We start from the raw sequence: 24,437 nt of genomic DNA, 5'->3' as shown, positions 1-24,437 counted from the left end.
AACAGCTCCGGAATTCTCTTCCTACCCTCACTCACTGCCCTCTCCCCATAGCTTTCCATTTCACAAGTGTGTTCTTTAAGCGCTTTACAACTAATCCTGTTTCTGCCCATGTGACTGCCTCTAATTCATCAAATAACTTATTCTCTTCTCAGTAGAGATGAACATATAGAGAATATTATGTGCAAGATAATTTTTTCAAAAGGTAGTTATTAAATGTATAAATACAGCTTTGCAAATTCTTTCCTATTAATAAAACTACAATTATGGAAAAAAGTCCTTTGTTTTCCATGTCCTTATTTTAGATTCCAGTCTCAGTCAAATAAATGTTTACTCAGTTCTTCTTCATGCTTTCTGTTCTGTAAGTGTTCAAATTTCTGAGAGTTCTTGTTGGGCAGGGCCATGGGCCCACCACTCTTTGAATGACTATGGTTGATGAGTAGGTAGGCAAAAATAGTTAAACTGTAGGGAGGGCACAGGAAATAGCTAGGCCTTACCTGAGGCTGTGGTGCAGAATGGTACTCTCTCATTAGCTCTGGTGAGTACAGTGGAGAGATAGGCTTGAAGGGGTTCAGAGCTACCAGGGTACAGCCAGCATTGGTGTAGAACTTGTTTGCCATGTACCGGGCCTGCAGGCACCTCAGAACTGAGGCAAAGATGCAAAGTCTGCTCAAAATGCAGACACAACTGGACACACAGACACACACCTGGTGAACACGTCTCTCTGTAATTAGTAAGTGCCATTAGATCTCAGCAGCTCTCTGATGAATAGATACAAGATCTAATTAAGATGAGACCTGAATCTGGAGCAAAGCCTACCCTGGGGAGCCCAGGTACAGTTGTCAGGTTCCCTGGGGCAGAGCTAGGTTAGGAGCCTTGCCAGCTTGGTCTGAACTGGGAAAGCTGTGTGGGCTACTCTGCTCATACACATCCAACCTTCTGGAGATGGCACACAGAAAAGAGGGAAGCTCATACCTGACTCAAGTGTCACAGGATTCACCTTGGTGAGGTCATCCAGCTGGTGCAATGGGATATCACCACCCAAGAACTCCTGCAGACCATCTCTGAGGAATGACAGATTTTGGGCATCAGAGCCTGAACTGTGGCCATTTACCTGGAGGGTAGAAGGGAACAATATAAGGATACAAGAGCTAGGATTCAGACTGGCTAGCAGGTAATTAAAGGCAGATTCTACAGAGTAGAAAGAATGGTTGTATGAGATCCAGATAGTCAGCACTGATCTATACTATCCTGTGAGCCTGGGTAGCTAACTGACTTAACCTCTCTGAGCCACAACTTACATGTTTCTAAATAAGGGACAAGAAACTGGGCTACTGGGAAGAAAAGATGTAAAAAGCATTAAGTCAGACCTCAAGACATAGCACACAACATGCATTCAATAAGTGCTCTCACATCTCTGCCAACAGTTACAGGCCAGTCAACATCCAAGTTAGCTGATAAGGCTGCTTACTGGACCTGGTAGAAGTAGGGTCCAGGAGAGGAGCTGTTAAAAAAAATGGCTTTTCTAATTATGAAATATATATACTGTCAGTTGTGGGGCTTGATCTCTGGGCCTGGGTGCTGTCCCTGCACTCTTCAGCTCAAGGATAGCCCTCTACCACTTGAGCCACAGTGCCACTTCTAGTTTTCTGGTGGTTAAGTGGAGATAAGAATTTCATGGTTTCCTGACCAGGCTGGCTTTCCTGCCTAGGCTGGATTTGAACCTCAAGCCTCAGATCTCAGCCTCTTGAGTATCTAGGATTACAGGTGTGAGCCACTGGCACCTAGCTGATATAATAATTTGAGTCTTAAAACTATGCATGAGGCTGGGAATGTGGCTAAGTGGTAGAGTGCTTGCCTAGCATGCTTGAAGCCCTGGGTTCAATTCCTCAGTACCACATAAAAAGAACAAGCTGGAAGTGGTGCTGTGGCTCAAGTGGAAGAGCACTAGCCTTGAGCATAGAGAGGGTCAGAGACAGAGTCCAGGCCCTGAGTTCAAGCCCAGGACCAGCAAAAACAACAACAACAACAACAACAAAAACCTATGCATGTCTTAGCTGAGTGCTCACTGAGTGCTGGGTAGCTACTCGGAGGCTGAGATTTGAGGATTGAGGTTTGAAGCTAGCCCAGGCAGGAAAGTCTGTGAGACTATTATCTCCAATAAACTACTCAGAAAATGCCAGGAATGGCACTATGGCTTAAGTGGCAGAGCACTACTAGCCTTGAGCACAAAGAACTCAGGGACAGGACCCAGGTCCTGAGTTGAAGCTCAAGGACCAGAAAAAACAAAAATGATGCACGTCTCAAGTCTGCAATTCTGCTTCTCAAAAATGATCCTATGTGGGCTGGGGATATAGCCTAGTGGCAAGAGTGCCTGCCTCGGATACACGAGGCCCTAGGTTCGATTCCCCAGCACCACATATACAGAAAACGGCCAGAAGTGGTGCTGTGGCTCAAGTGGCAGAGTGCTAGCCTTGAGTGGGAAGAAGCCAGGGACAGTGCTCAGGCCCTGAGTACAAGGCCCAGGACTGGCCAAAAAAAAAAAAAAAATGATCCTATGTGATGGTCATAAGAATATCTGTGTACCATTTGGTATAAACCAACTGAACAATTCATGGGGGGAGAGCAAAAGGGGGAAAGGGGAGAGGGGAAATGAGGGAGGAGGTAACAAATTGCACAAAAAATGTATCCACTGCCTTATGTATGAAACTGTAACCCCTCTGTATATCACTTTGACAATAAATAAGGAATTATTCAGAAAAAAAAGTCTGTGTAAGTCCAGTGCCAGTGGTTCATTCTTGTAATCCTAACTGCTCAGAAGCTGATTTTCTGAGGATCAGAATTCAAAGCCAGATCAAGCAGGAAAGTCCATGAGACTCTTACCACCAAAACATCAGAAAAGCTGGAAGTGGATCTATGGCTCAAGTAGTAGAGTGCTAGTGCTAGCCTTAAGCGAAAAAGCTCAAGGACAGTGCCTTCCCCCCCCCACACACACCAAATTCAAGACCAAAGACTGACACCAAAAAAATAATTGAGAACAAGCTGTTGTTTGTTTTTTGGGATGAGATTTGAATTCAGAGCCTTGTGCTTGCTATCACTTGAGTCATGCCTCTAGCTGGGTAATATGAGTTTAATGTTGCTTTTTCTTATCTTTACTTTCCAAATGTCTGATAATAAATATGACCTTGAACCAGTCATTTAACCTTTCTGAGCCTTATTTCCAGAAAACTGTATTTCACATGGAGATGCTAGGATGATTAATCAAAATTACATGGAGCATAGTGACTACTATATATAGCATGGGTTGAACTCAGGGCAATGATTTGTATAGTTATCGTAAATGTTACTTTTATATATATATATATATATATATATATATATATATGAATAAAGAATAGGGGCTGGGAATGTAGCTTAGCAGTAGAGTGCTTGCCTAGCATGCATGAAGCCCTGGGTTCCTTTCCTCAAAACCACATAAACAGAAAAACCTGGAAGTGGCACTGTGGCCCAAGTGGTAGAGTGCTAGCCTTGAGCAACTAGGACTGGCAAAAAAAAAAAAAAAAAAAAAAAGAATAAAAGTAAATACAAAAACCTAGACTAGGGGCTGGGGATCTGGCTCAGCAGAAGAGCACCTGCCTGGCGAGCGCAAGGCCCTGAGTTCGGTCCTCAGCTCTGGGGAAAAAAAACAACTATAAAAGACCGAAAAACAAGGCAACGGCAAAAACCTAGACTAGACAACTTCTCTCCGTTTCTAGCCTTTGAGACTGTTTCATGAACCAAAGGGCAGGAAGGTCTAGTGGCAGTATCTAGCATGGTTCCTTTGAAGCTAGCTGGTTCCACATTTGATTATTCTGTTGTCTATGTAAGTCTCCAATAGACTAGAAACTCCTTGAGGGCAATTTAACATCTGCTTCTCCTCAGTATGCTGCAACACTCCAGAAAATTAAATTTTAGCAAATGCATACCAGTATTTTCTCTAGAGCAGAATCTATATATGATGGATTATATAGGTATGAGGTAGAACTCTAGAGTGGGGGTGATTTGGAATCCTACAGGTCAGGGGTGACAGTAGCCTTGCAGAAAGAGCCTGGAATAAGGCAGCTTTCATACATTCCACGATCCACTTGTCATAATCTTTCTGTATTCCCATATGGATTATTCCCTGCATTTTACACAGGCTGCTTTGCCTAGAATGCTTATTTTTCTTCTCCACTTGGCCAATTTCTTCTAATCTTTTAAGGCTCATTTTCAAAGTGCACTCCTTTTGGATACCTCAGGTTTCTATTGTAAATCTGGCAGGACATCTCTCAGGCTTTCCTCTCTGCATGATCACCAAAATGCCTGAAGGATTCCCTCTCTTATTCCACCTTTCCTATTCAAGGAGAAGACCTTAAAATCAAAATTGAAGGGGTTCAATTAGATATCAGGAAGAACATTGGAGCTATCTAAAGAGAAAAAAGACCTTTAAAGCATCTTTCCTGTCTTTCTAGTTCAAAACACTCGAATTTTCATTTAAGAAAGCAAATGATAGTAAAATGCCTTAAGGTGCTTAAGGCTTGGGTTATGTAAGGTTGAGGTTTTACCTGCTGAAGCATCCTGTTTCAGTGTGGTCAGTCGGGGTTCTGGATCGCTGGTACTAAGAGTGCTATCTACCTGGTCAGGGACATGGATCAGGTTTGGAGGAATCTCAAATCAGTCATCCTAGAGCCTGTAGAATGAAAGAGAAGACAAAGAATATACATAGGTGACTGCTTCTCCAGGTGATTCACTCACTCTTACTCCTTCCATCAATCAGGAGGGACTGAAACGAACAGGCCTAGGTAGAATATGAGTCTGTCCTTTCCCTTGCTAATTAGCAAACAGGAGAAATTTAGATGAAGAGCTTCCAGAGATTCCCTGGGTTACATTAAAACATGAGGACCAGTTTTATTACAGTTTTAAGATTAGCTGTGGGGCAGGGCTATAAATCTAGGTTCGTATGCCATGGAGGATGAAGAAACTGAGCAGACAGAGAATTGTGCCTCATCCTCTCTACTAGATGGAAATATTCTCTTTCAGTGTAGTCAGTAGTTGTGGAGAGGGGGCTGGAGTAAACTCTTTTTTTTTTTTTTTTTTTTTTTTTTTTTTTTTTTTTTTTTTTTTTTTTTTGGCCAGTCCTGGGCCTTGGACTCAGGGCCTGAGCACTGTCCCTGGCTTCTTCCCGCTCAAGGCTAGCACTCTGCTACCTGAGCCACAGCGCCGCTTCTGGCCGTTTTCTGTATATGTGGTGCTGGGGAATCGAACCTAGGGCCTCGTGTATCCGAGGCAGGCACTCTTGCCACTAGGCTATATCCCCAGCCCCTGGAGTAAACTCTTGATGCTCCAGGAAAGTTTTTATGTGGGAGGGAAATCATGGCTTAGCCATTAGTTGGCTTTCTTGGGGAAGCCTTTTCACTTACTTCAGTTCTCACCTTGAAAGCTGGGATACTTAAATCTACCTCACACAGTGCTTGTAAAAGGTCAACAAGATCATGGTTTGAGAGCATCATGCAAAGTGCAAACCTAAATATTCATTGAGGGTGAGTATTGTTAGCACTGCAACAAAGAGTTGATAATTTACATGAGGATATTAGTCATGGAACAGGCCAGTGTCAACTCCAGGAAGGTGAGAGTCAAGGGAAGGGAATCCATCTGAAAGAGGAGATGCTGTGAGGCCTGAATCAATCTGAAAAATAGTAAGTGATCCTCAACACCTCCCCTAGCAAGAAGATGAGGACAAGGGGGTATCTATAATGGATTAACTTTGATGAAGAGTTAATTCTTAAGGCTCTGGATACTTCTAGTCTTCAAGAAACTTAGGGGTACTTGCATGGAATTTGGAGAATTCTGACAGAAGGTAGTGTTAGGACTCTTACCTAGACACTATCTCATCCAAGGAACAACCATGAAGATATCTCTGGAGATTTAAGGAGACTAAAGCTCCCTCAACTGGAGGGAATCCATGGGAGCACTAACAGGGTATGGGGTTAGATTCTAGGTTCACCTCCCTAAAAACATCACAAGAGCTCTAAGCTTAGGGTGTGTGTGTGTGTGTGTGTGTGTGTGTGTGTGTGTGTGTGTGTGTGTATTGGGGCTTGAACTCAGGACCTGGACACTGTGCCTTAGCTTAAGGCTGGCTCTCACCACTTGAGCCATACCTCGATTTCTGGCTTTTTGCTGGTTAATTGGAGCTAAGTCTCATGTACTGTTCTGTATATACTTGCTTCCTCACATATCAGCCTCCACAGTGGTTAGGATTACAGAGTAAGGCACTGGTGCCTGTCTGTCTTATGCTTTTTATGCATTTGCAAAGTAGAATAATAATAACCTCACAGTGCTAAATTAAGGTTTAAATGGGCTAGTACCTGAGAGCGCCTAGCAAATGTTGGTTATTATACCACAGAGCGTCAGCTCCCAGCTGAAGTCAAGTCAGCTCAGGGTGGTTTTCTCCAGCTCTTGCTCCCTCCTTTCTTGATTACCACTAAGAATTTCTGGAAAGGGTGTGACAACAGTGGGAAAGAGGGAGTAATGAATAGGTAGAACATCCAGTCAAGGCAAGTGGCAACCTGATCACCAGCTCCTCCTCCTGCCTCTAAACCTCAACTTCTTGGCTGGAAGCCCTGTGGGTGGTTAGATTGGAGGAAAGGCTGGGTAAGGGTCCCCAAAGCCCAGCCGACTCCAATCCAGGTTCCTGGCGGGAACTGGGGCTCTTGTTTTGAGTGACATGCCTGCGGTGCCCAGAGCTCGGATGCAACTCCGGAAGCACCTGGCACAGGCAGCATATGCCCTTCCCGGGAAGGTGGACATGACCCAGACAAGGGCGCGGTTGTTTAGTGCCTCTCGGGGCCAGCCACCCCCTCCTTGGTCCCAGAGTTGGGCTGAGAGGAACGAACGTCCCGACCCCCTCTGCCAGCCGAAATCTCCTAGCCCGGGCCCCCTGACAGCAAAGTGAAGGGTGACCGTGAAAGGTCCTTGGTTCTGGGGCTGGGAATATGGCTTAGCGGTCGAGTGCTCTCCTTGCATGCATGAAGCTGGAAAAAAAGTGGCGCTGTGGCTGAAGTGGTAGAGTGCTAGTTTTGAGCAAAAAGGAAGCCAGGGATAGTGCTCAGGGCCAGAGCTCAAGCCCCAGGACTGGCAAAAAAATAAAAATAAAACTAAAAATAAATAATTCAAGAGAAAGGTTCTTGCTCTGGGCAAGGACTGTGAACTGGGCGATCTCCTTTTGAGACATATGAGGGTCAAAAGGAAGGGGGGAAAAGGAAAGGGAAAGGCCAATTTTGAGGAGAAAGATATCTCCTTCTACCTTAACGCTGCGGGCAAACTGGCCTCTCTGCCCCTTCGGGGCCGTGCAGGGCTTCGGTTCTGCGCTGGGGGTGTCACTCGCGGGTCCCACGGTAAGAGCGGCCGAGCGTGCAGTCTCGGCCAGGGAGGACTGGAAGGATGGGTGGGCCCAAGGAGGCGGCGGGAAGAACCTGAGAGCGGAGGGAAGAGACGAGGCGGGAGCAACCCGGGAGGAGGGCTAGCTGGACAGCCGGATCGCCCCGGGCCGGCCGAGGCTCTGGCTAAGTGGCCGGGCGCCAGCCGGCTCCTCCCCTAGGGTAGTTTGAGACTCTGGGGTAAGTGGCAGTGTGACGGGAGGCAGATTCTTAGTGTCCCGGGGCACCCAGGGCTCGTGAGGTGTTCGCCGTGGCCGAGTCTTGCGCGGCCTTCTCGGGCCCCTTTATCCTGACTGGGCCTCACCCTGGGGTCGTAGGCGCGGCTGGGAGGCGCTTCACGCAGCTTTCCCGCTCCGGCGGCCTCTTTGACGAATGGGTCCACGACTGCTACCTTAAAGGTTCTGGGCCGGACTAGCCGATTTATGGGAAGAAAGGCCCGGGGAGCCTGAGGCAAAAGGGTGGGGACAGGCGCCATCGCGGGCGGGGGCGCGCGGGATCTCCTGACCCGGAAGAACATGCTACGGCGCAGCCGGCCGGAAGGGCCGCTTGAGAGGCGGAAGCGCGGCCCCCGCGAGTGCGGTGGGACCCGGTCTTTCAGGTCCTTGCCGTTGTCCCTCAGTCAGGAGCACTCGTGCCGTCCCGGACCGGTGTGGCGAAGGTGTCAGGAAAAGGACGCTTAAAGGACAACCGATTCAGGCTGCTTACAGTGAGAGACTGCTGCTGGTGGCCCAAAGCGGTCATTCACTTTGACCCACTGATGGGTTCTTGCAGTGTGCCACTGGTCAGGCGTTGATTCGAGCCACAGAGGTGTTTTATGCCTTTTTCTCCCCTTCTCTAAAACTACAAGGGCTGGTACGTGCCGTGTATGCCATGCATCCATTCATTCTGTTAACCTGATAATGAGGGAAGTAGAGATGTGGGCCTCAGGGTTTGCCACTTCGATTTTCCTGAACAGAAACTAGGCTTTTGAAAGCTTGGCTCTCTCCCTTCCTGGGGTTTGATTTAGTCCTTCATGTCATGTATTCGATTTTCCTACAAAAGTTTTTAGATAGCCCAGTGCACCAGTGGCTCATGCCTGTAACTTCTTGTCACTCCGTAGGCCGAGATCCGAGGATCGAGGCTCAAAGCCAACCTGGGCAAAAAAGTCCATGATACTCTTATCTCCAATTAACCACTAAAAACTGGGAAGCGGAGCTGTGATTCAAGTGGTAGAGCTGGCAGCTTTAAGCAAAAGAACTTTTAAGGGCATTGTTCAAGCCCTGAGTTCAAGCCCCAGTACCAGCACTTAAAAGTTTTTCATGACATATGACATACACAATACTGTGCTCTGTAATAGAAATTCCTATCTGACTGCAGTGTCATTCTCAAGGTCTAGATCCCAAATTCACCTTCCTAAGTTTGCTTTTTACTGAAAATAAAGAAAAAAGCAAAAATAAATAAAGAATAAAGCAAAAAGCTTCTTTTCAGAGGCTGAGCTATGAGGAATTGAAGTTTAAAGCCATCCAGAAATAATTCTCATAGAATAATTCTCATAGAATAACATAGAGACTTTTATTTGGGGGGGGGGGGCGAGTGTCAGTCATGGGGCTTGAACTCACTGGGCTCTGTCCCTGAGCTCTTCAGCTCAAGGATATTACTCTACCACTTTGAGCCACAGTGCCACTTCCCATTTTCTGATGGTTAATTGGAGTTAAGAGTCTCATGGATTTTCTTCCTCTGGCTGGCTTTGAACCCAGATCCTCAGATCTCAGCCTCCTGAGTAGCTAGTATTACAGGCGTAAGCCACCAACACCTGGCTTTATGAGACATTTTTGTCTGTCCTGAGGCTTGAATTCAGGGCCTGGGTGCTGCTGCTAAGCTCTTTTTGCTCAAGGCTAACACTCTACCACTTGAGCCCCAGCACCACTATCAGCTTTTTTGTGGGTGGTTTTATTGAAGATAAGTGTCTCACAGACATTCCTGCTGGGGCTGACTTCGAACTGTGATTGTCAGATCTTAGCCTACTGAGTAACTAGGATTGCAGGCATGAGCCACTGGCACCCGAAGCTTATTTATTTATTTATTTATTTATTTATTTGTGGGGGGCAGTCCTGAGGCTCTGGGCCTGAGTGCTGTCCCTGAACTCTTTTTGCTCAAGGCTAGCACTTTACCTCTTGAGCAACAATGCAGTTCTACCTTTTTCTGTGATTTAATTGGAGATAAGAGTCTCACATTTTTTCTGCCTGTGAGCTGACTGCAAACCTCAGATCCTCAGATGTCAGCTTCCTGAGTAGCTAGCTAGGATTACATGTGAGAGCCACCAGCACCTGGCTTGTGAGACTCTTACGTCCGCTAAACTACCAAACAAACAGGTAGTGGAACTGTGGCTCTGGTGGTAGAATGCTAACTTTGAGCAACAGAAGCTCAGGGCCAGTGCCCAGGCTCTGAGTTCAGGCTCTAAGACTTGCCCACACACAAAAAATAAAGCTTCCTGCCAGAAATTTCATATTTCTGGTGTGACATGCCTACCCTGGTGCTTCAGTGTCAGTTTCTCTACACAATCCAAGCAAGAAGAATCACAAGGCCCAGTTGGTTTTGCCCCTGATTTGAAGTCACCAAAGCTTGAAGTTCTGTTCTGAAACTTAAGAATAAGAGTAAAGTCAAGGGCTGGGATGTAGCTCAGTGGCAAAGTGCTTGCCTAGCAAGTGCAACGTCCTGGGTTCAATCCCCAGTATATAAAAAAAAGACAAGACAAAGAAAAAAAGAGTAAAGTCAAGCCAGGTGCGTACATAGGCCAATTCCAAAAGAATGGTGCTTTCCACAAATCTTTTTCTCTGCTCTTGTTTTCACAGGAAGAAAAAAAATGTCTCAAAAGCAGATGAAGGAAGCTTTTGTCAGTAATTTCAATGGAACTAGTGTGCAAGAATTTATCTTCGGCTTGAGCTTTCCTGCATTCTGTATCCTGTGCAGAGGTCTCCTGATTATTTTCTTACATCACTTGTGTTCTTTCTCACATACCTGGAGAGCTCGATTCTTCATTGACTTGGTTGTCCTAATATTTCCCATGATGTTCACTGTTACAATTTTGGCTACATTTCTCAGCTTTAATTATCTTATTGCAATTATCTGTGGAGCAGGACTGTTATATCAAATATACCAGAGGAGGACATGCTATGCCAGAGTCCCTTTCCAGAAAATCCTTGAAAAGTTCTTGAAAATTAGCCTTGAATCAGACTGTAATCCAGCCATTTCCTGTTACCGTGTAGTTAACAGTGTATTTACTGCTGTTACTATTTTGGCTGTGGACTTTCCAATTTTCCCTAGGAGATTTGCCAAAGCTGAGCTCTATGGAACAGGGGCAATGGATTTTGGAGTAGGTGGCTTTGTGTTTGGGTCTGCACTGATTTGTCCAGAGGTCAGAAGAAAATATGTGGGAAGGTCCAGACTTTATTATCTTAGAAAATCGTTGTGCTCTGTTTGGCCATTAGTCTTCCTAGGAATAGGACGATTAGTCATTATAAAATCCATAGGCTATCAGGAACATTTAACTGAGTATGGCGTTCACTGGAACTTTTTCTTTACCTTAATAGTTGTGAAATTGGTAACATCACTGCTTCTTATTATTTTTCCGCTAAATGTATCCTGGATTGTGGCTGTCAGCATTACTGTGTTATATCAGGTATTCCTTGAGTTTACTCCACTGAAGAGGTTAATTTTGTATGGCACTGATGGCAGAGGCACAAGGGTTGGTTTCTTTAATGCCAATCGAGAAGGAATAATGTCTACTCTGGGGTATGTAGCAATACACATGGCTGGTGTGCAAACAGGATTATATGTACTTAAGAACAGAACATGTATCAAAGACTGGATAAAAGTAGCATGTTGTCTTCTCTTGTCAGGAATTAGCCTCTTCGTAGCTCTTTATATAGTTCAAGTAAATGTAGAAGCAGTATCTCGAAGAATGGCCAATTTAGCCTTTTGTATATGGATACTTGCTTCTAGCCTTATCCTTCTTAGTTGTTTATTACTGAGTGATATCATTTTGAGCTTTGCCAAATTTCTAATTAAAGGGGCTCTAGTACCATGTTCTTGGAAGCTCATCCAATCATCTACAAATAAAAAGCAATCCAAATCTCTAGTTTCTGAAGCTGAGAAAAAGGAAGCCAGTTTTTGTTTAATCACAGCTGTGAACAGAAATCAGCTATTTTTTTTCTTGCTATCAAATGTGACAACTGGATTTGTCAACCTGATGGTGGATACATTACACAGCAGTACCTTGTGGGCCTTATTTGTGCTCAGTTTCTATATGTTTATCAACTGTTTAGTTGTGTATGTACTCAACTTGAAAGGTAAAATTATAAAATTTTGGTGATCAATAGGAATAGGATGTATGTAGATTGGAACATTAATGGGGAAGAATAGGTAAATTACCAACCCAGTTCTAATCATATTTTGTTATAAAATTAATCTTCTGTGACAGCAATGAAGTATCTTAATGTCAACATTGTATAACAAAAACTAATAGAAAGGAAAGGACACTGTGACTTGTTACAACTTATAAATACAAGTATTTTAAAAAACTTGTTCACAGTTTTAACACTGCAAGACTGTAGGGTAGGGAAGAGGATTTTTTACTGTATTTTATAGTGTTTACATTAAGACATTTCAGTATGAGTTGTGGTTTGTCAGTACTTCTTTGTTGTCTAACTTAAGTCTTCGATAAAGGCTGGGAGGAAGCAAGTGTTTTTTTTTTTTTTTGCTTGCCAGTCCTGGGCCTTGGACTCAGGGCCTGAGCACTGTCCCTGGCTTCTTCCCGCTCAAGGCTAGCACTCTGCCACTTGAGCCACAGCGCCACTTCTGGCCGTTTTCTGTATATGTGGTGCTGGGGAATCGAACCTAGGGCCTCGTGTATCCGAGGCAGGCACTCTTGCCACTAGGCTATATCCCCAGCCCCAGGAAGCAAGTGTTTTAAAAAAGTGATTATGAAGTCAAAAGTAGCTAAATGTTCCAAAGAACACATTGAAGCCAGGCACTGATGGCTCATGCCTGTAATCATACCTACTTGAGAGTGAGATCCTGAGAATCACAGTTCCTAAGCAGGAAAGTCCTTAAGACTCTTATCTCTAATTAACCACCAAAAAGTCAAAAGTGGAGCTGTGGCTCAAGTGGTAGAGTGCTAGCTTTGAGCAAAAAGGCTCAGGGATAGCACCCAGGCCCTGAGTTCAAGCACCAAAATCAGCACAGAAAAACAACCAAAACCTCCCTGCAAATGGAGGTTGAACAAATGTAGCAGTGGTACTCACTAGACACTATGTTGAAAATGAAATATACAACTTGTAGATGGGGATAGGAGGGGAAAACTGGGAGAGAGCGAGGGAAGGCGTGATATTATCCTAAAAGAAATGTATTCTACCTGACTTATGTAACTGTAACCCCTTTGTACATCACCTTTATTATAATAAAAAAATATTTTTTTGTTTATGTGGTGCTGAGGAATCAAACCCAGGGCCTTGTGCATGCTAGGCAAGTACTCTACTGCTAAGCCACATTCCCAACCCCTAATAAAAACTTTTAAATTAAAAAAAAAAACCCACTGCAAGAGTGCTTGCCTCGTATATATGAGGCCCTGGGTTCAATTCCCCAGCACCACATATACAGAAAATGGCCAGAAGTGGCGCTGCGGCTCAAGTGGCGGAGTGCTAGCCTTGAGCAAAAAGAAGCCAGGGACAGTGCTCAGGCCCTTAGTCCAAGCCCCAGGACTGGCCCCCCGCCCCCCCCCCCCCAAAAAAAACCACTGAATTGGATTAATTAGTTATGACAATGGAAATTTTAGATACACTTCATTTTTTATCTTTTATCTTTTTTTTTTTTTTTTGCCGTCCTGGGCCTTGGACTCAGGGCCTGAGCACTGTCCCTGGCTTCTTCCCGCTCAAGGCTAGCACTCTGCCACCTGAGCCACAGCGCCCCTTCTGGCCGTTTTCCATATATGTGGTGCTGGGGAATCGAACCCAGAGCTTCATGTGTAGGAGGCAAGCACTCTTGCCACTAGGCCATATTCCCAGCCCATTTTTTATCTTGACAATAAAAATTTTGCTTTGACATTTAGCCTATTCCAATCTAGGGGTACAATGATAAAGCATAGCCAGGCATAGTGGTACATGCCTATAATCTCCTCACTTGGGAAGCTGAGACAGGAAATCCAACAAATTCAAGGGTAATCCAGTCTATTTTTCTGCTTGATTGACTTTTTTGTTTGTTTTACCAGTCCTGGGGCTTGCACTCCAGGCCTGGGCACTGTCCATGAACGTCTTTTGCTCAAGGCTAGCACTCTACCTCTTGAGCCACAGTTCCACTTCCTGCTTTTTCTGTTTGTGTAGTACTGAGGACACAGCTCAGGGCTTCATGCATGCTAGGTGAGGACTCTACCACTAAGCCACATTCCCAGCCCTTGATTTTCTCTTAAAAAAAAAAAAATCAAACCTCACATTTCTTAGTATCTTGGAGCTTGTAATCCACTGAGGTTAAACACTGAACTATTATAAACTGTTAAGTCATGAAGAAGAAATGTCAAGAGTGTCAAACCAAGAGTCTTACCTAATCAAGACTCAAAAACTTCCCCATAGATGGCTCTGATGGATAGTGTGAATGTATGCGTGTCTGGAGGATAGAAGAGGAATAACAGTGTTCTAGGTCAGATGTCAGCAAAAGTCCCAGGTTGGGAAAGAACCTAGTATAGCCTATAACTGAAAGAAGGCTGAAACTCAAGAAAACGGAAGAATGTAAGAATAAGCTGGAGAACCAGGCAGGTTGTACCTCATTTACTTTTAGGAAAGAATTAGTAAGAAATAAAAGACAGTCTTCAAGTACTTTCCATTAGTTTAATAAAAGTGGATCTATTAAGGGTATAGTTTAATAAGCTATGGTTATATTAAGAAAGAAGTCATTGAGTACTTTTCATTACTTTAATAAAACTATGGCTATATTAAGGCTGAATATACTATAGTGAACTGGACATTTGTGGCTCACACCTGTAATCCTAGATACTAAGAACATGGACCTGAGGATCAAGGTTCAGTGCAATCCAGGAAGACAAATCCATGAGATTATTACCTGCAGTTAACTAAAAAAGCCAAAAGTGGAGGTGTGGCTCAAGCTCCCAAAATTATTTTTAATATATGTTAATTGTTAAGTATAAGCCAGGCATCTGTGATTCATACCTCTAATTCTAGATACTTGGGAGGCTGAGCTCTGAGGATCATGTTCAAAGCCAGCCTGGGCAGGAGTCTGTGAAACTTTTTATTTTTGTGGGTCTTGAGGCTTGAACTCTGGGCCTGGGCGTTGTCCCTGAATTCTTCAGCTCAAGATTAGCTTTCTACAACTTGAGCCACAGCACCACTTCTGGTTTTCTGGTGGTTAATTAGAGATGAGTCTTTAAAAAAAAAATTAGAGATGAGTCTCACAGGCTTTCCTGCTCAGGCTGGCTTGGAACAGTGGTTCTCAGATCTCAACCTCCTGAGTAGCTAGGATCACAGGCTTGAGCCACCAGCGCCCAGCTATCTGTGAGACTCTTTCCAATTAACCACCAGAAAGCTGGAAGAGGGGGCTAGGGTAGAGTGCTTGTCTAGCATGCGTGAAGCCCTGGGTTTGATTCCTCAACACCATATATATAGAAAAAGCCAGAAGTGGTGCCGTGGCTCAACTGGTAGAGTGCTAACCTTGAACAAAACGAAGCCAGGGACAGTACTAAGGCCAGACCCAGGACTGGCAAAAAAAAAAAAAGCTGGAAGTGGAGTTTGTGGGTCAAGTGGAAGAGTGCTAACAAAAGCTCAGGAACAGACTGTAGGCCCTGAGTTCAAGCCCTAGAACCAGTACTAACCTATGTATATGAAATATACATGTATATGTATACTGAGCTCTAATGTTAACCTAGTGTAGGTGTTGGGAACACATACTGAAAATAAGACACACCCTTTATGGACCTAAATACTTATGGAGCTTAAATTTCAACTTGTGGATATTTTCTTTAAAAATGGGTAGGTTGAACTGGTGGTAGTGGTGGCTCATGCCTGTAGTTCTAGCTACTGTGAGCAATGCTCGGATCATTGCTATTCAAAGCCAGCCCTGCTGGAAAGTGTGACACTCTTATCTCCAATTTACCACCAAAAAAAGCCGGAAGTGGAGCTGTGGCTCTATTGGTTGCACACTAATCTTGAGCAAAAGCTCAGGGATAGTATCTAGGCCCTGAGAGTTCAAGCCCCAGGACAGGGACTAAAAATAAATAAAAATAGGAAAACATTGTTTCTACTTTTAAGCCACAAAACAATTTCTCACTGTCCATTTCTGAAAAAGAAAACTCAATTTACAGATTTTCAGATTTGAAAACTGGTAATTTAACATTCTACTATTCATTTACTGCTACATTAAAAGATGTGGTCATTAAGGTGTGAACACAGCAGAAGATATTCTAATCAGCTATCATTTTATTTCCTAAGACCTAGTATGTGGCTCAGTAATGGAAGTAATTAAAATTCCCAGCTATGTCGGACTGTATTCTTTACCCAACAAATGCTTAAAGAAAGTATGTTATTTCATCTTTTTATAAAAAATACTTGATCTTAGCTGGGTACTGGTAGCTCATACCTGAAACCCAAGCTACTCTGGTGGCTGAGATCTAATGATCTCTTGCCCTGGGTGCCATGTTTGCCTAGCGTGCACGAAGCCCTGAGTTTGATTTCTCAGTACCACATAAGCAGAAAAACAATTGCCAGAAGTGGCATTGTGCCTCAAGTGGAAGAGTGCTAGCTGGCCTTGAGTAAAAGAAGCTCAGGATGTTATTTTCAACATAGCATGTAAAATTAATGCCCTTTTTCTTTTGTTTTTTTTTTTCCTGTGTTTTTACCTGATAACACTAGCCGATTTTAGTACCCTGGATATTGTATATATGTGTATTGGAACTAGGGAAGGGAAAGGTAATACCAAAATGGAGAGACAAAGGATAAAAAGACAAACCAATGCAACAACAATACTTATAAAACTATATGGTGTACAACTGTACAACTCATGGGGGGGGAGTTAAATGGGGAGGAGAAAGGAGGTAACAAGTTGGATAAGAAATTACTCACTGCCTTATGTATAAACTGTAACCCCTCTGTACATTAACAAGAAAGAAATGGAAAAAAAAAAAAGAGGCTTAGGGACAGTGCTCAGGCCCTGAGTTCAAGCCCCAGTATTGCAAAAAATTAAAAAAGAAAGAAAAAAGAAAGCCCCTATAACCAAAAAGTAAAAACTTGACGTTAAAGGCCACAGTATATTTTTGGGTGTTTTTACATAAAGCACAAGACTAAAAAATGTCACTTTTATTATGTACTCCAATTTCCCAAAAGCTGCGTGCACATCCTAGATATTGAAGTTAATGATCACATTATTCTTTTCTTTTAACATGGCCAAAATACATACTTAATTGATAAATCACACCTTTGGGACTGAACAATAGTTCTTCTAGTTTATTATGTCACTTACCCTAACAGTGACCACACAATGTCATAAGCCAACAAGGGCAAGAATGCACTAAGTTCTTCTTTTTGTTGTGAATTTGTAAGACTTCATGTGATGACCAAAATACATTTTAAAGGTCAGTAACAGCTCTAGGCTGTTCTACCAGGGCAGAATCCGGTAGAATCTAGTATAGATCCAAGAATAGAGCTGTCCTTAAGATTAGTCAATTAGTAGAGCAGTGAATGCATCCTTAAAATTATGAAGTCGTTCACAGGCAAAATACTTTCCAACAATAATCTGTCTTTCCAACAGGCCTCTAAACCCTTCAGGGTCAGACTGGAGTACGTGGCAGCAGGCAGTGTAGAGGAAATTGGCTTTACAGCAGATTTGCTACTGAGGACAGGGTCAGGGGGAAGGGCCTTCGGCCACTACCAGTACTTTGCCCAAGGCAGTCTGTAAGTTAATATTAACTCAGCCCACGAAGTTCCTTTGGCAAGAATATGCACGTAAGCCACAGTCCAGTTTTCCACTTGCCTCAGTTCAATCAAGGAAAAACTGTGTGCACATAAGCGTGTCTCTCTCTCTCCCCCCCCCCCACCCCCAGCGACATCTCCACGCAGTCACAGATTGGGAAGCAGTTAGGCAGCTGGCAGGCAGTGAATCAGGGTGGCAGGGCCCTTTCCTCCTCCAATCTTCCAGATGTAGAAGGCGGACTAAATGGTGTCAAGTACCTGGAAGCCAAGGCCAGTTTTTTCTCAACCCCCCATTTGCTGCTTTTCCTCACTGTCCCCTCGCTCCCACTGACCTCGGGAGCTTCTTTCACTCCTCACCACTTACCCAAGTTTTCCCTGGGTCAGCTCGGATAGGTTGCTATCAACCCACCCCGCACGGACGGACGGACGGACGGACGGAGGGCTGAGGTTAAGTCTACTCAGTCCTCCTGTCGGCCTCACTTTGTGCTTATTTGACTTGACTGGATTCCGGGGAGGGCACGGGTCAGGCAGGGGAGGCCTAGGAACACCCCACCAACTCCACCAAGATTTCGCAAGCCTGGACCCGAGCAAGGGAAAGAGCCGCAGTCTCGCGAGAAGAGGCGGGGCCCCGCCCGGAGCCGTGGGCCCCTCCCTGCCCCGCCCTCCCCATGTCCCCCGCCCTCCCTCCCCCACTCCCTGTGGCGCGAGCGGCTGGCAGATCCGGGAGAGGAAACGGCATTCGGAGCCGCGCTCCCGCCCAGGCTGGCCTGACGCGGGCCTCGTCAGCCGGTAACGGGGAGCAGAGGTGGGGGTCAGGGAAGCGACCGTGAAAACGGCGAAGGTCAGAACCGAGAGCCCTCCGCCAACAAGGGTGAGGAGCGGGTCTGAGCTGGCCCCCACCCCGGGACTCCGCAGAGCCGAGGCGGGGTCGACCCCTCCCAGGGGCGGGGTCGCGCTGGGCAACTGCAGTCTAGGGGACCAACTGGGCGGGGCGCGCCGCGGAGAGGGAAGGGGTCAGCGGTGGGCCGGGGGTCATCCCGGCGGCGGTGTGAAGTGGGGAGTGGGCGGTGGACTGGAGGCCGTGGGTGGGGCTCTGGAGCAAGGACTCCCGTGACGGCGAGGAAACCCCGGGGTCGGCGGGTCCTTTCCGCCTCTCCTTTGGACCCTGACTGGAGGCCGGCGGGCGGGGGGGCGGTAGGTGGGCTAGGGAGGGGCGGGAGGATGTGCGGGGGGAGGGGAGCGGCGCGAGGGGGCGGGTCCCGGTAGTGCTCGGCGCTGATTGGCCGAGCCTGTGTGGAATCGGGTGATGGGAAACGCCGCGCGGCTCTCCAGTCCTCCCCTGCTGGGCCGCCCTCCCCCCCGTGGCGAATGTGCGGCGCGGCGGCGGGTGCTTACGCTCGCGGGGTTTGGCTGTTGCAGGCAGTAGCTGGGAGGAGGCGGCAGCGGCGGCGGCAGGAGCAGCGGCGGCGGCAGCAGCAGCGGCAGCGACAGCAGCAGCAGCAGCGGCGGCGGCAGCTGGGAGGAGGTGGTGACGGTGGCAACGGCAGCGTCGGGGACGATGGCGCGACTGGTGGCAGTGTGCAGGGACGGGGAGGAGGAGTTCCTCTTCGAGAGGAGGCAGATTCCCCTCTACATAGACGACACCCTCACGGTGAGCGGGCCGGGCCGGGCTGGGCCCGCTGCTCCCCTGGCAGCTGTTCCCCCTCCTCCCCCTCCCCCCGGCTGATCGCTGCGCACTGGAGAGGAGAGTGTGTTGCAACTCCTAGGCGAGGCCTTCTTGTCTCTCCAGCAGGCCCTACAAACTCGCCTCTGGCGGTGGGTCTCTCTGTCTCCTCTGGTAGCTCCAAGTCCAGGCCACCGAACGTACTCTGAGCCCCTCTCCCCTTTCCCCCTCCCCTTTTGGATCCTCTAGGTTTTACCCCCTCCTTTCCCTTTGAGAGAGATGCTGTTTTATAAAGCCAAAGCACGCGCCCTGGAAAAGGTTTGAAGGATCTCGGGCGTTTAGGGCCTGTGCCTTACTGAAACCATCTACTCTCCAGGAGGTTTAATTGTCTGAAAATGTCGCAGCTGCATTGCTACCTTTATATGTTCTTTTTTAATACAGTAGCTTAGTACATCAGGGTAATTACTTAGGACAGAGTGACATGAGCTTACACAGGAATGATTCCACTGAAATGATTTCGATTTCGTCGTAGGTAGTCTCATATTGCCTGGTACATTAAGGCACTTGAAATTAACGTAATGCTAGGCTATGACTCTTCAAAATGGGCTGTCTTGGCATTAGTGGTTCTTTAGTTTACAGGTAGTCTTCTTTTAAAACCAAATTATTGCACATGTAAAAGTATTATAGAAAGCTGATTGCTCATTGTGAATGTAAAGACCTAATCCTGGGCAGCCTGGGTAGTGTTGGTAGTGTAGCTGACCCTCTACCCTGTGTTGCTGTACTGTTTCCTTTAAAAGGAAATGGCAGAAATTCGAATTGAATCTCAACAGGAAATGAGTATAGTTGCTTGCCATTATTTCTTAAGAAATGAAATGATCCATTTCTGAACATCTTTAGAAATCTGCATTTTGGTGCTGGAGCTTTGGAGTATACATTTGCCTTTTGTGATAAGGTGTAACTAAGTCTCATCTTGTCACCTTTGGATCATTTTTCCTGTTCAAGAGTGGGTTATTTTCTTCCTTATTATTATTACTCTTCTTTGCAAGTATCTGTTAAAGATTTTCACATTTTATATAAAATGCAAGTCATTGTAGAAATGCTAGTCTTTGCCTTCCTTTTTGCCAGTCTCAGTTAAGACTTGGTTGAGCTGCATTACTTTTAAAAGATTAGAAGAGTTATTGAATTTATGATTTAATTTGTTAGAACTTTCCAAGTGAAAATATGATTTTTAATGGGAAAGGTGGAATGATTTGGCTTAATATAAAAGAGGATTTGTGTTGGTGCCTTAGAAATTATTTACTAGTCCTGGTTATGTCTTCTGTGCTTTTTTTTGCATTAGAAGTATAGTAGATTTATATTTGAAATAGCTAAAAAAAAAAAGAACAAAAAAAAACACCTAGCACTGTGGGCAAATTAAATGATTCTTTTCTCATTGTGAAAACTCTTTTTTTTTTTTTTTTGCCAGTCCCGGGGCTTGAATTCAGGGCCTGGATGCTGTCCCTGAGCTGCTTTTGCTCAAGGTTAGACCCCTACCACTCGAGTCACAGCTCTATTCTGGCTCTGTCTGTGTATATGGTATTGAGGCATCGAATTCAGGCCTTCATGAATGATAGTCAAGCACTCTACCAGTAAGCCACATTTCCAGCCCTGAAAACTTTTGATAGTTTATTTTTGTTATTTTCATAAACTTTTCATACGTAAGGCAGTGGGTACATTTTTTTGGTCTTTTTTTTCTTCTTCTTTACTGTCTAAGTGAAGTACAGAGGGGTTACAGTTTCATATGTAAGGCAGTGAGTACATTTCTTATCAAGCTTGTTACCTCCTCCCTCATTTTTCCCCAGCCTCCCCCATTTTGTTAAATTTCTAAACACATCATTTAGTAGCAATCTTAAATTTTTTTGGTTTCAGAATGACTTTGAATTCTTTCTAAATCCTGTGAATTTGTATATAAGATAACTTGAGTATATAATATCAAAAACCAACAAAATTTCAGTTTACAAAATTTCAAGACTTAGTCTTTCCATACACCCATATAATCACCTTTAATGTCAATGCAGCACATTAATACACTTGTCATAAAACACTTTAAAATGACCAATGTATGTATGTCATGTTCTTCACAATGATGCAAATTTCCATTGTTTTAAATAGAAAATTATGTTACCTAGCACCATGGTTTAAGTATGGCACTTACTTTGTACTGTACTAGGTGGTTGACTTTGCTTTTATTGTATTATGGACTAGTGACCAAGGCAAATAAAATTTACGCTTACTTATTTCAAGATAACATTTTATTTAAGAAAAGGTACAATTTTTTGTTTCAAATAAGTTTCATCATTTGGGAATGAGTAAGACATTTTGTTACTTTATCTTGGAAACTTGTGCATAGTCATTGACAATGCTGGTAGTAATTGAATGTCAGTGAACATTTTTAGCATGCATCATATTCTGGGAAAATGTTTTTTCAGGACCATTTTACCAAATACCAATTGAAGGACAAATGCAAAGCAAAACACCTGTTGGGCAAAGGGGAAAGAAGAAACAAGGTTTATTATGCTCTACTCTGGCACACTGATACTGTTTAATGTCAGTATGTGCCTAAAGTTAACATTTGGTTCCTTCTTTGTTTCTAGAGCATAGATATGATTCATTGAGGAAACATTGTATGAGATGTATTTCAAGTGCATGGCTTTAGATTTTTTTCTTTATTGTCAAAGTGTGATACATATGAAAGGCAGTGAGTACATTTCTTGTTCTACTTGTTACCTCCCTCATTCTCCCCCCCGCTTTAGATTTTTGTTAGCAACTAGCTGTTAGTCTACTTACAGAGCTTATGGTTAAAATTTTATTATTTTAGTAACATGCTGAAACCTTCTGCCTCAGTTTAAACTTGTGATTTTAATTTGGATTTATAAAATGAATTAAGCTTTATATCGGGCTGGAGGTGTAGATTTAGTGCTAATGTACCTTGACTAACAAACTCTTGATTTTAAGTCCTAATATTGCTAAACAAACAAAAAGAAGTTCTTATGGAAGTTAGTTCTTTTGAATGCTTGATCCAGTACTGATATAGGTGTATTGGGAAAAAAAATCCCAAATAAGTAAACTGGTAGTTATTAAGAAAAGTGTTAAGCTATATATGGCCAGATGCTATTTGGTGTATTTAAATTATGAAATAGATGGTAGAGGAATGAAAATTTTATTTTAACAATATCTTTAAAGATTTAGAATTTTAAGCAAGTAGTTTTTAAAAAGAATAGAGCCACGCGCTGGTGGCTCACGTCTGTAATCCTAGCTACTCAGGAGGCTGAGGTCTGAGGATTGTGGTTCAAAGCTAGCCTGGACAGGAAAGTACGGTGAGACACTTATCTCCAATTAACCATCAGAAAACCAGAAGTGGAGCTGTGGCTCAAAGTGATAAAAGCACTAGGCTTGAGCAAAAGAGCTCAGGGATAGTGTCCAGATCCTTTCAAATGCCACAACTGACTTAAAAAGGAATTAATAGAATAAAAATATACGCTTCTTATAAAATGTTGAAAATTAACCACAAAAACAAATTGCCCATAATGTTATTCTCCAGAGATTAGAATAGATTGGTTTGTTCTAGTTAATATAGATAACAAAATTGTGATTTTTTTGTCTTCTATAACTTTTTTTTTTTTTTTTTTTGCCAGTCCTGGGGCTTGAACTCAGGGCCTGAGCACTGTCCCTGGCTTCGTTTTGCTTAAGGCTAGCATTCTGCCAAGTTGAGCCACAGCGCCACTTCTGACCTTTTCCATATATGTGGTGCTGAGGAATTGCGAGACAAGCACTCTTGCCACTCACTAGGCCATATTCCCAGCCTTTCTATAACATTTTATGTCCTGTTTTTTTCACTAGATGTAATATGACTAAACAAAATGTTTGATAATTTATTTTTCTTTTTGTGTTTTTCTGTGTGTGTGTGTGTGTGCGCGCGCGTGCTTGCACACTGTCCTGGGGGCTGTCCTTGAGGTTTTGTACTAGCACTCTACCTGGGCTGGGAATGTGGCCTAGTGGCAAGAGTGCTTGCCTCATATACAGTGAAGCTCTGGGTTCAATTCCTCAGCCCCACATACCAGAAGTGGGGGTGTGACTCAAGTGGTAGAGTGCTAGCCCTGAGCAAAACGAAGCCAGGGACAGTGCTCAGGCCCTGAGGTCAAGCCTCAAGACTGGCAAAAAAAACAAACAAATAAAAAAAGACTAGCACTCTGCCACTTGAGTTACAGCTCTACTGGCTTTTTGTTGGTTAATTGGATGAGAGTCTTATGTATGGACTTTCCTGCCCAGGCTTTGAAAACGTGATCCTCAGATCTCAGCTAGGATTAGCTGAGTAGCTAGGAGTAGCTAATCCTAGGAATAGTTAGGATTATAGGTGTGAACAACCTGTCCCCGCTCTTCCATTTGGTTTTGAGATGGGGGTCTTGGTAGTCTCAAATTCCTGTATTAAAATAAGCTACCTCATTAGCCTCCCAAGTGTTAGAACTATAGTCATATAGTCATGCTTCTTGTTATTTTTAAACATTTTTAATTACTTTGTTGTGTGACATTCCATAATACAATAGTTTTTCCACAAGGTTCTAGTTTTTCTGTTTTTTTGCCCGTCCTGGGCCTTGGACTCAGGGCCTGAGCACTGTCTCTGGCTTCTTTTTGCTCAAGGCTAGCACTCTGCCACTTGAGCCACAGCGCCACTTCTGGCCATTTTCTATATATGTGGTGCTGGGGAATTGAACCCAGGGCCTCATGTATATGAGGCAAGCATTCTTGCCACTAGGCCATATTCCCAGCCCAAGGTTCCATTTTTTGCTGTGAATAATAAGAATATAAATAATACATTAAATCTTTGCATTACTTCTTTTTTCTAAAAAATAAGAATAAATAAGATTTTTGTTGTTGTTGCTGTTTGTTTTTGGTCAATCCTGGGGCTTGAACTCAGGGCCTGGATGCTGTCCCTGAGCTTCTTTTGCTCAACGCTGGCACTCTGCCACTTGAGCCACAGTACCACTCCTGGCTTTTTATGTTTATGTGGAACTGAGGAATTGAACCCACGGCTTCATGCATGCTAGGCAAGCACTCCATTAAGCCATATTCCCAACCCCAGTAATTTTTTTCCCCTACTTCCACTTGGAAGTAGAATTACTGAATTGAAGCATAAGAATTTGCACTTACTGGTGCATGTTGTCAAATTGCTACAATATTTCTGGAACATAGTTTGCCTTCCTAATTCAAGCCTATCTGTGTGGACTACATACTCTAATAGGAGTTTTTAACTATCGGGAACTTGTGTAACAAATGCTAGCATATCTACTTGGGCATTAGGTGGTTAGTTTTTGATAAAAGTTTGGCCTTTAATAATTT

The 24,437-nt window shown here is 44.2% G+C and overlaps 3 protein-coding genes across 10 annotated transcripts in view; 2 read left to right on the top strand and 1 right to left on the bottom strand.

The window, feature by feature from the left end:
- The window catches only part of Myo19 (myosin XIX), a 43,084-nt gene extending 25,307 nt beyond the window's left edge, over positions 1–17,777 (bottom strand). Inside the window, exons 1-5 of one of the 3 annotated variants that reach the window (XM_048367082.1) lie at positions 17,763–17,777; positions 7,319–7,487; positions 4,581–4,705; positions 973–1,111; positions 495–643 (exon numbers count right to left, since the gene is read on the bottom strand). In XM_048367082.1, the coding sequence (XP_048223039.1) occupies positions 495–643; positions 973–1,111; positions 4,581–4,592 (300 nt within the window). In that variant the 5' untranslated portion in view covers positions 4,593–4,705; positions 7,319–7,487; positions 17,763–17,777. The other 2 variants (XM_048367083.1, XM_048367081.1) reach the window with 2 other exon arrangements.
- Pigw (phosphatidylinositol glycan anchor biosynthesis class W) lies at positions 7,616–12,175 on the top strand. 2 transcript variants are annotated; one of them, XM_048367092.1, is made up of 2 exons: positions 7,616–7,631; positions 10,283–12,175. In XM_048367092.1, the coding sequence occupies exon 2, from the start codon at positions 10,294–10,296 to the stop codon at positions 11,800–11,802; it is 1,509 nt and encodes a 502-aa protein (XP_048223049.1). In that variant the 5' UTR covers positions 7,616–7,631; positions 10,283–10,293; the 3' UTR covers positions 11,803–12,175. The 2 variants fall into 2 exon arrangements, with proteins under 2 accessions (XP_048223049.1, XP_048223048.1); XM_048367091.1 differs by lacking the exon at positions 7,616–7,631 and adding an exon at positions 8,106–8,303.
- Positions 17,778–18,089: 312 nt separating the features above from the next.
- The window catches only part of Ggnbp2 (gametogenetin binding protein 2), a 34,575-nt gene continuing 28,227 nt past the window's right edge, over positions 18,090–24,437 (top strand). For 2 of the 5 annotated variants that reach the window (XM_048367088.1, XM_048367085.1), the window contains exons 1-2: positions 18,090–18,269; positions 18,818–19,049. In XM_048367088.1, coding sequence (XP_048223045.1) covers positions 18,957–19,049 — 93 coding nt within the window. In that variant the 5' untranslated portion in view covers positions 18,090–18,269; positions 18,818–18,956. The remainder of the gene's footprint in view (positions 18,270–18,817; positions 19,050–24,437) is intronic. The other 3 variants (XM_048367089.1, XM_048367087.1, XM_048367090.1) reach the window with 2 other exon arrangements.

Source organism: Perognathus longimembris, chromosome 17 (assembly GCF_023159225.1).
Source record: "Perognathus longimembris pacificus isolate PPM17 chromosome 17, ASM2315922v1, whole genome shotgun sequence".
Lineage (NCBI taxonomy): Eukaryota > Metazoa > Chordata > Mammalia > Rodentia > Heteromyidae > Perognathus > Perognathus longimembris.
This window is presented reverse-complemented; position numbering and strand designations above follow the sequence as displayed.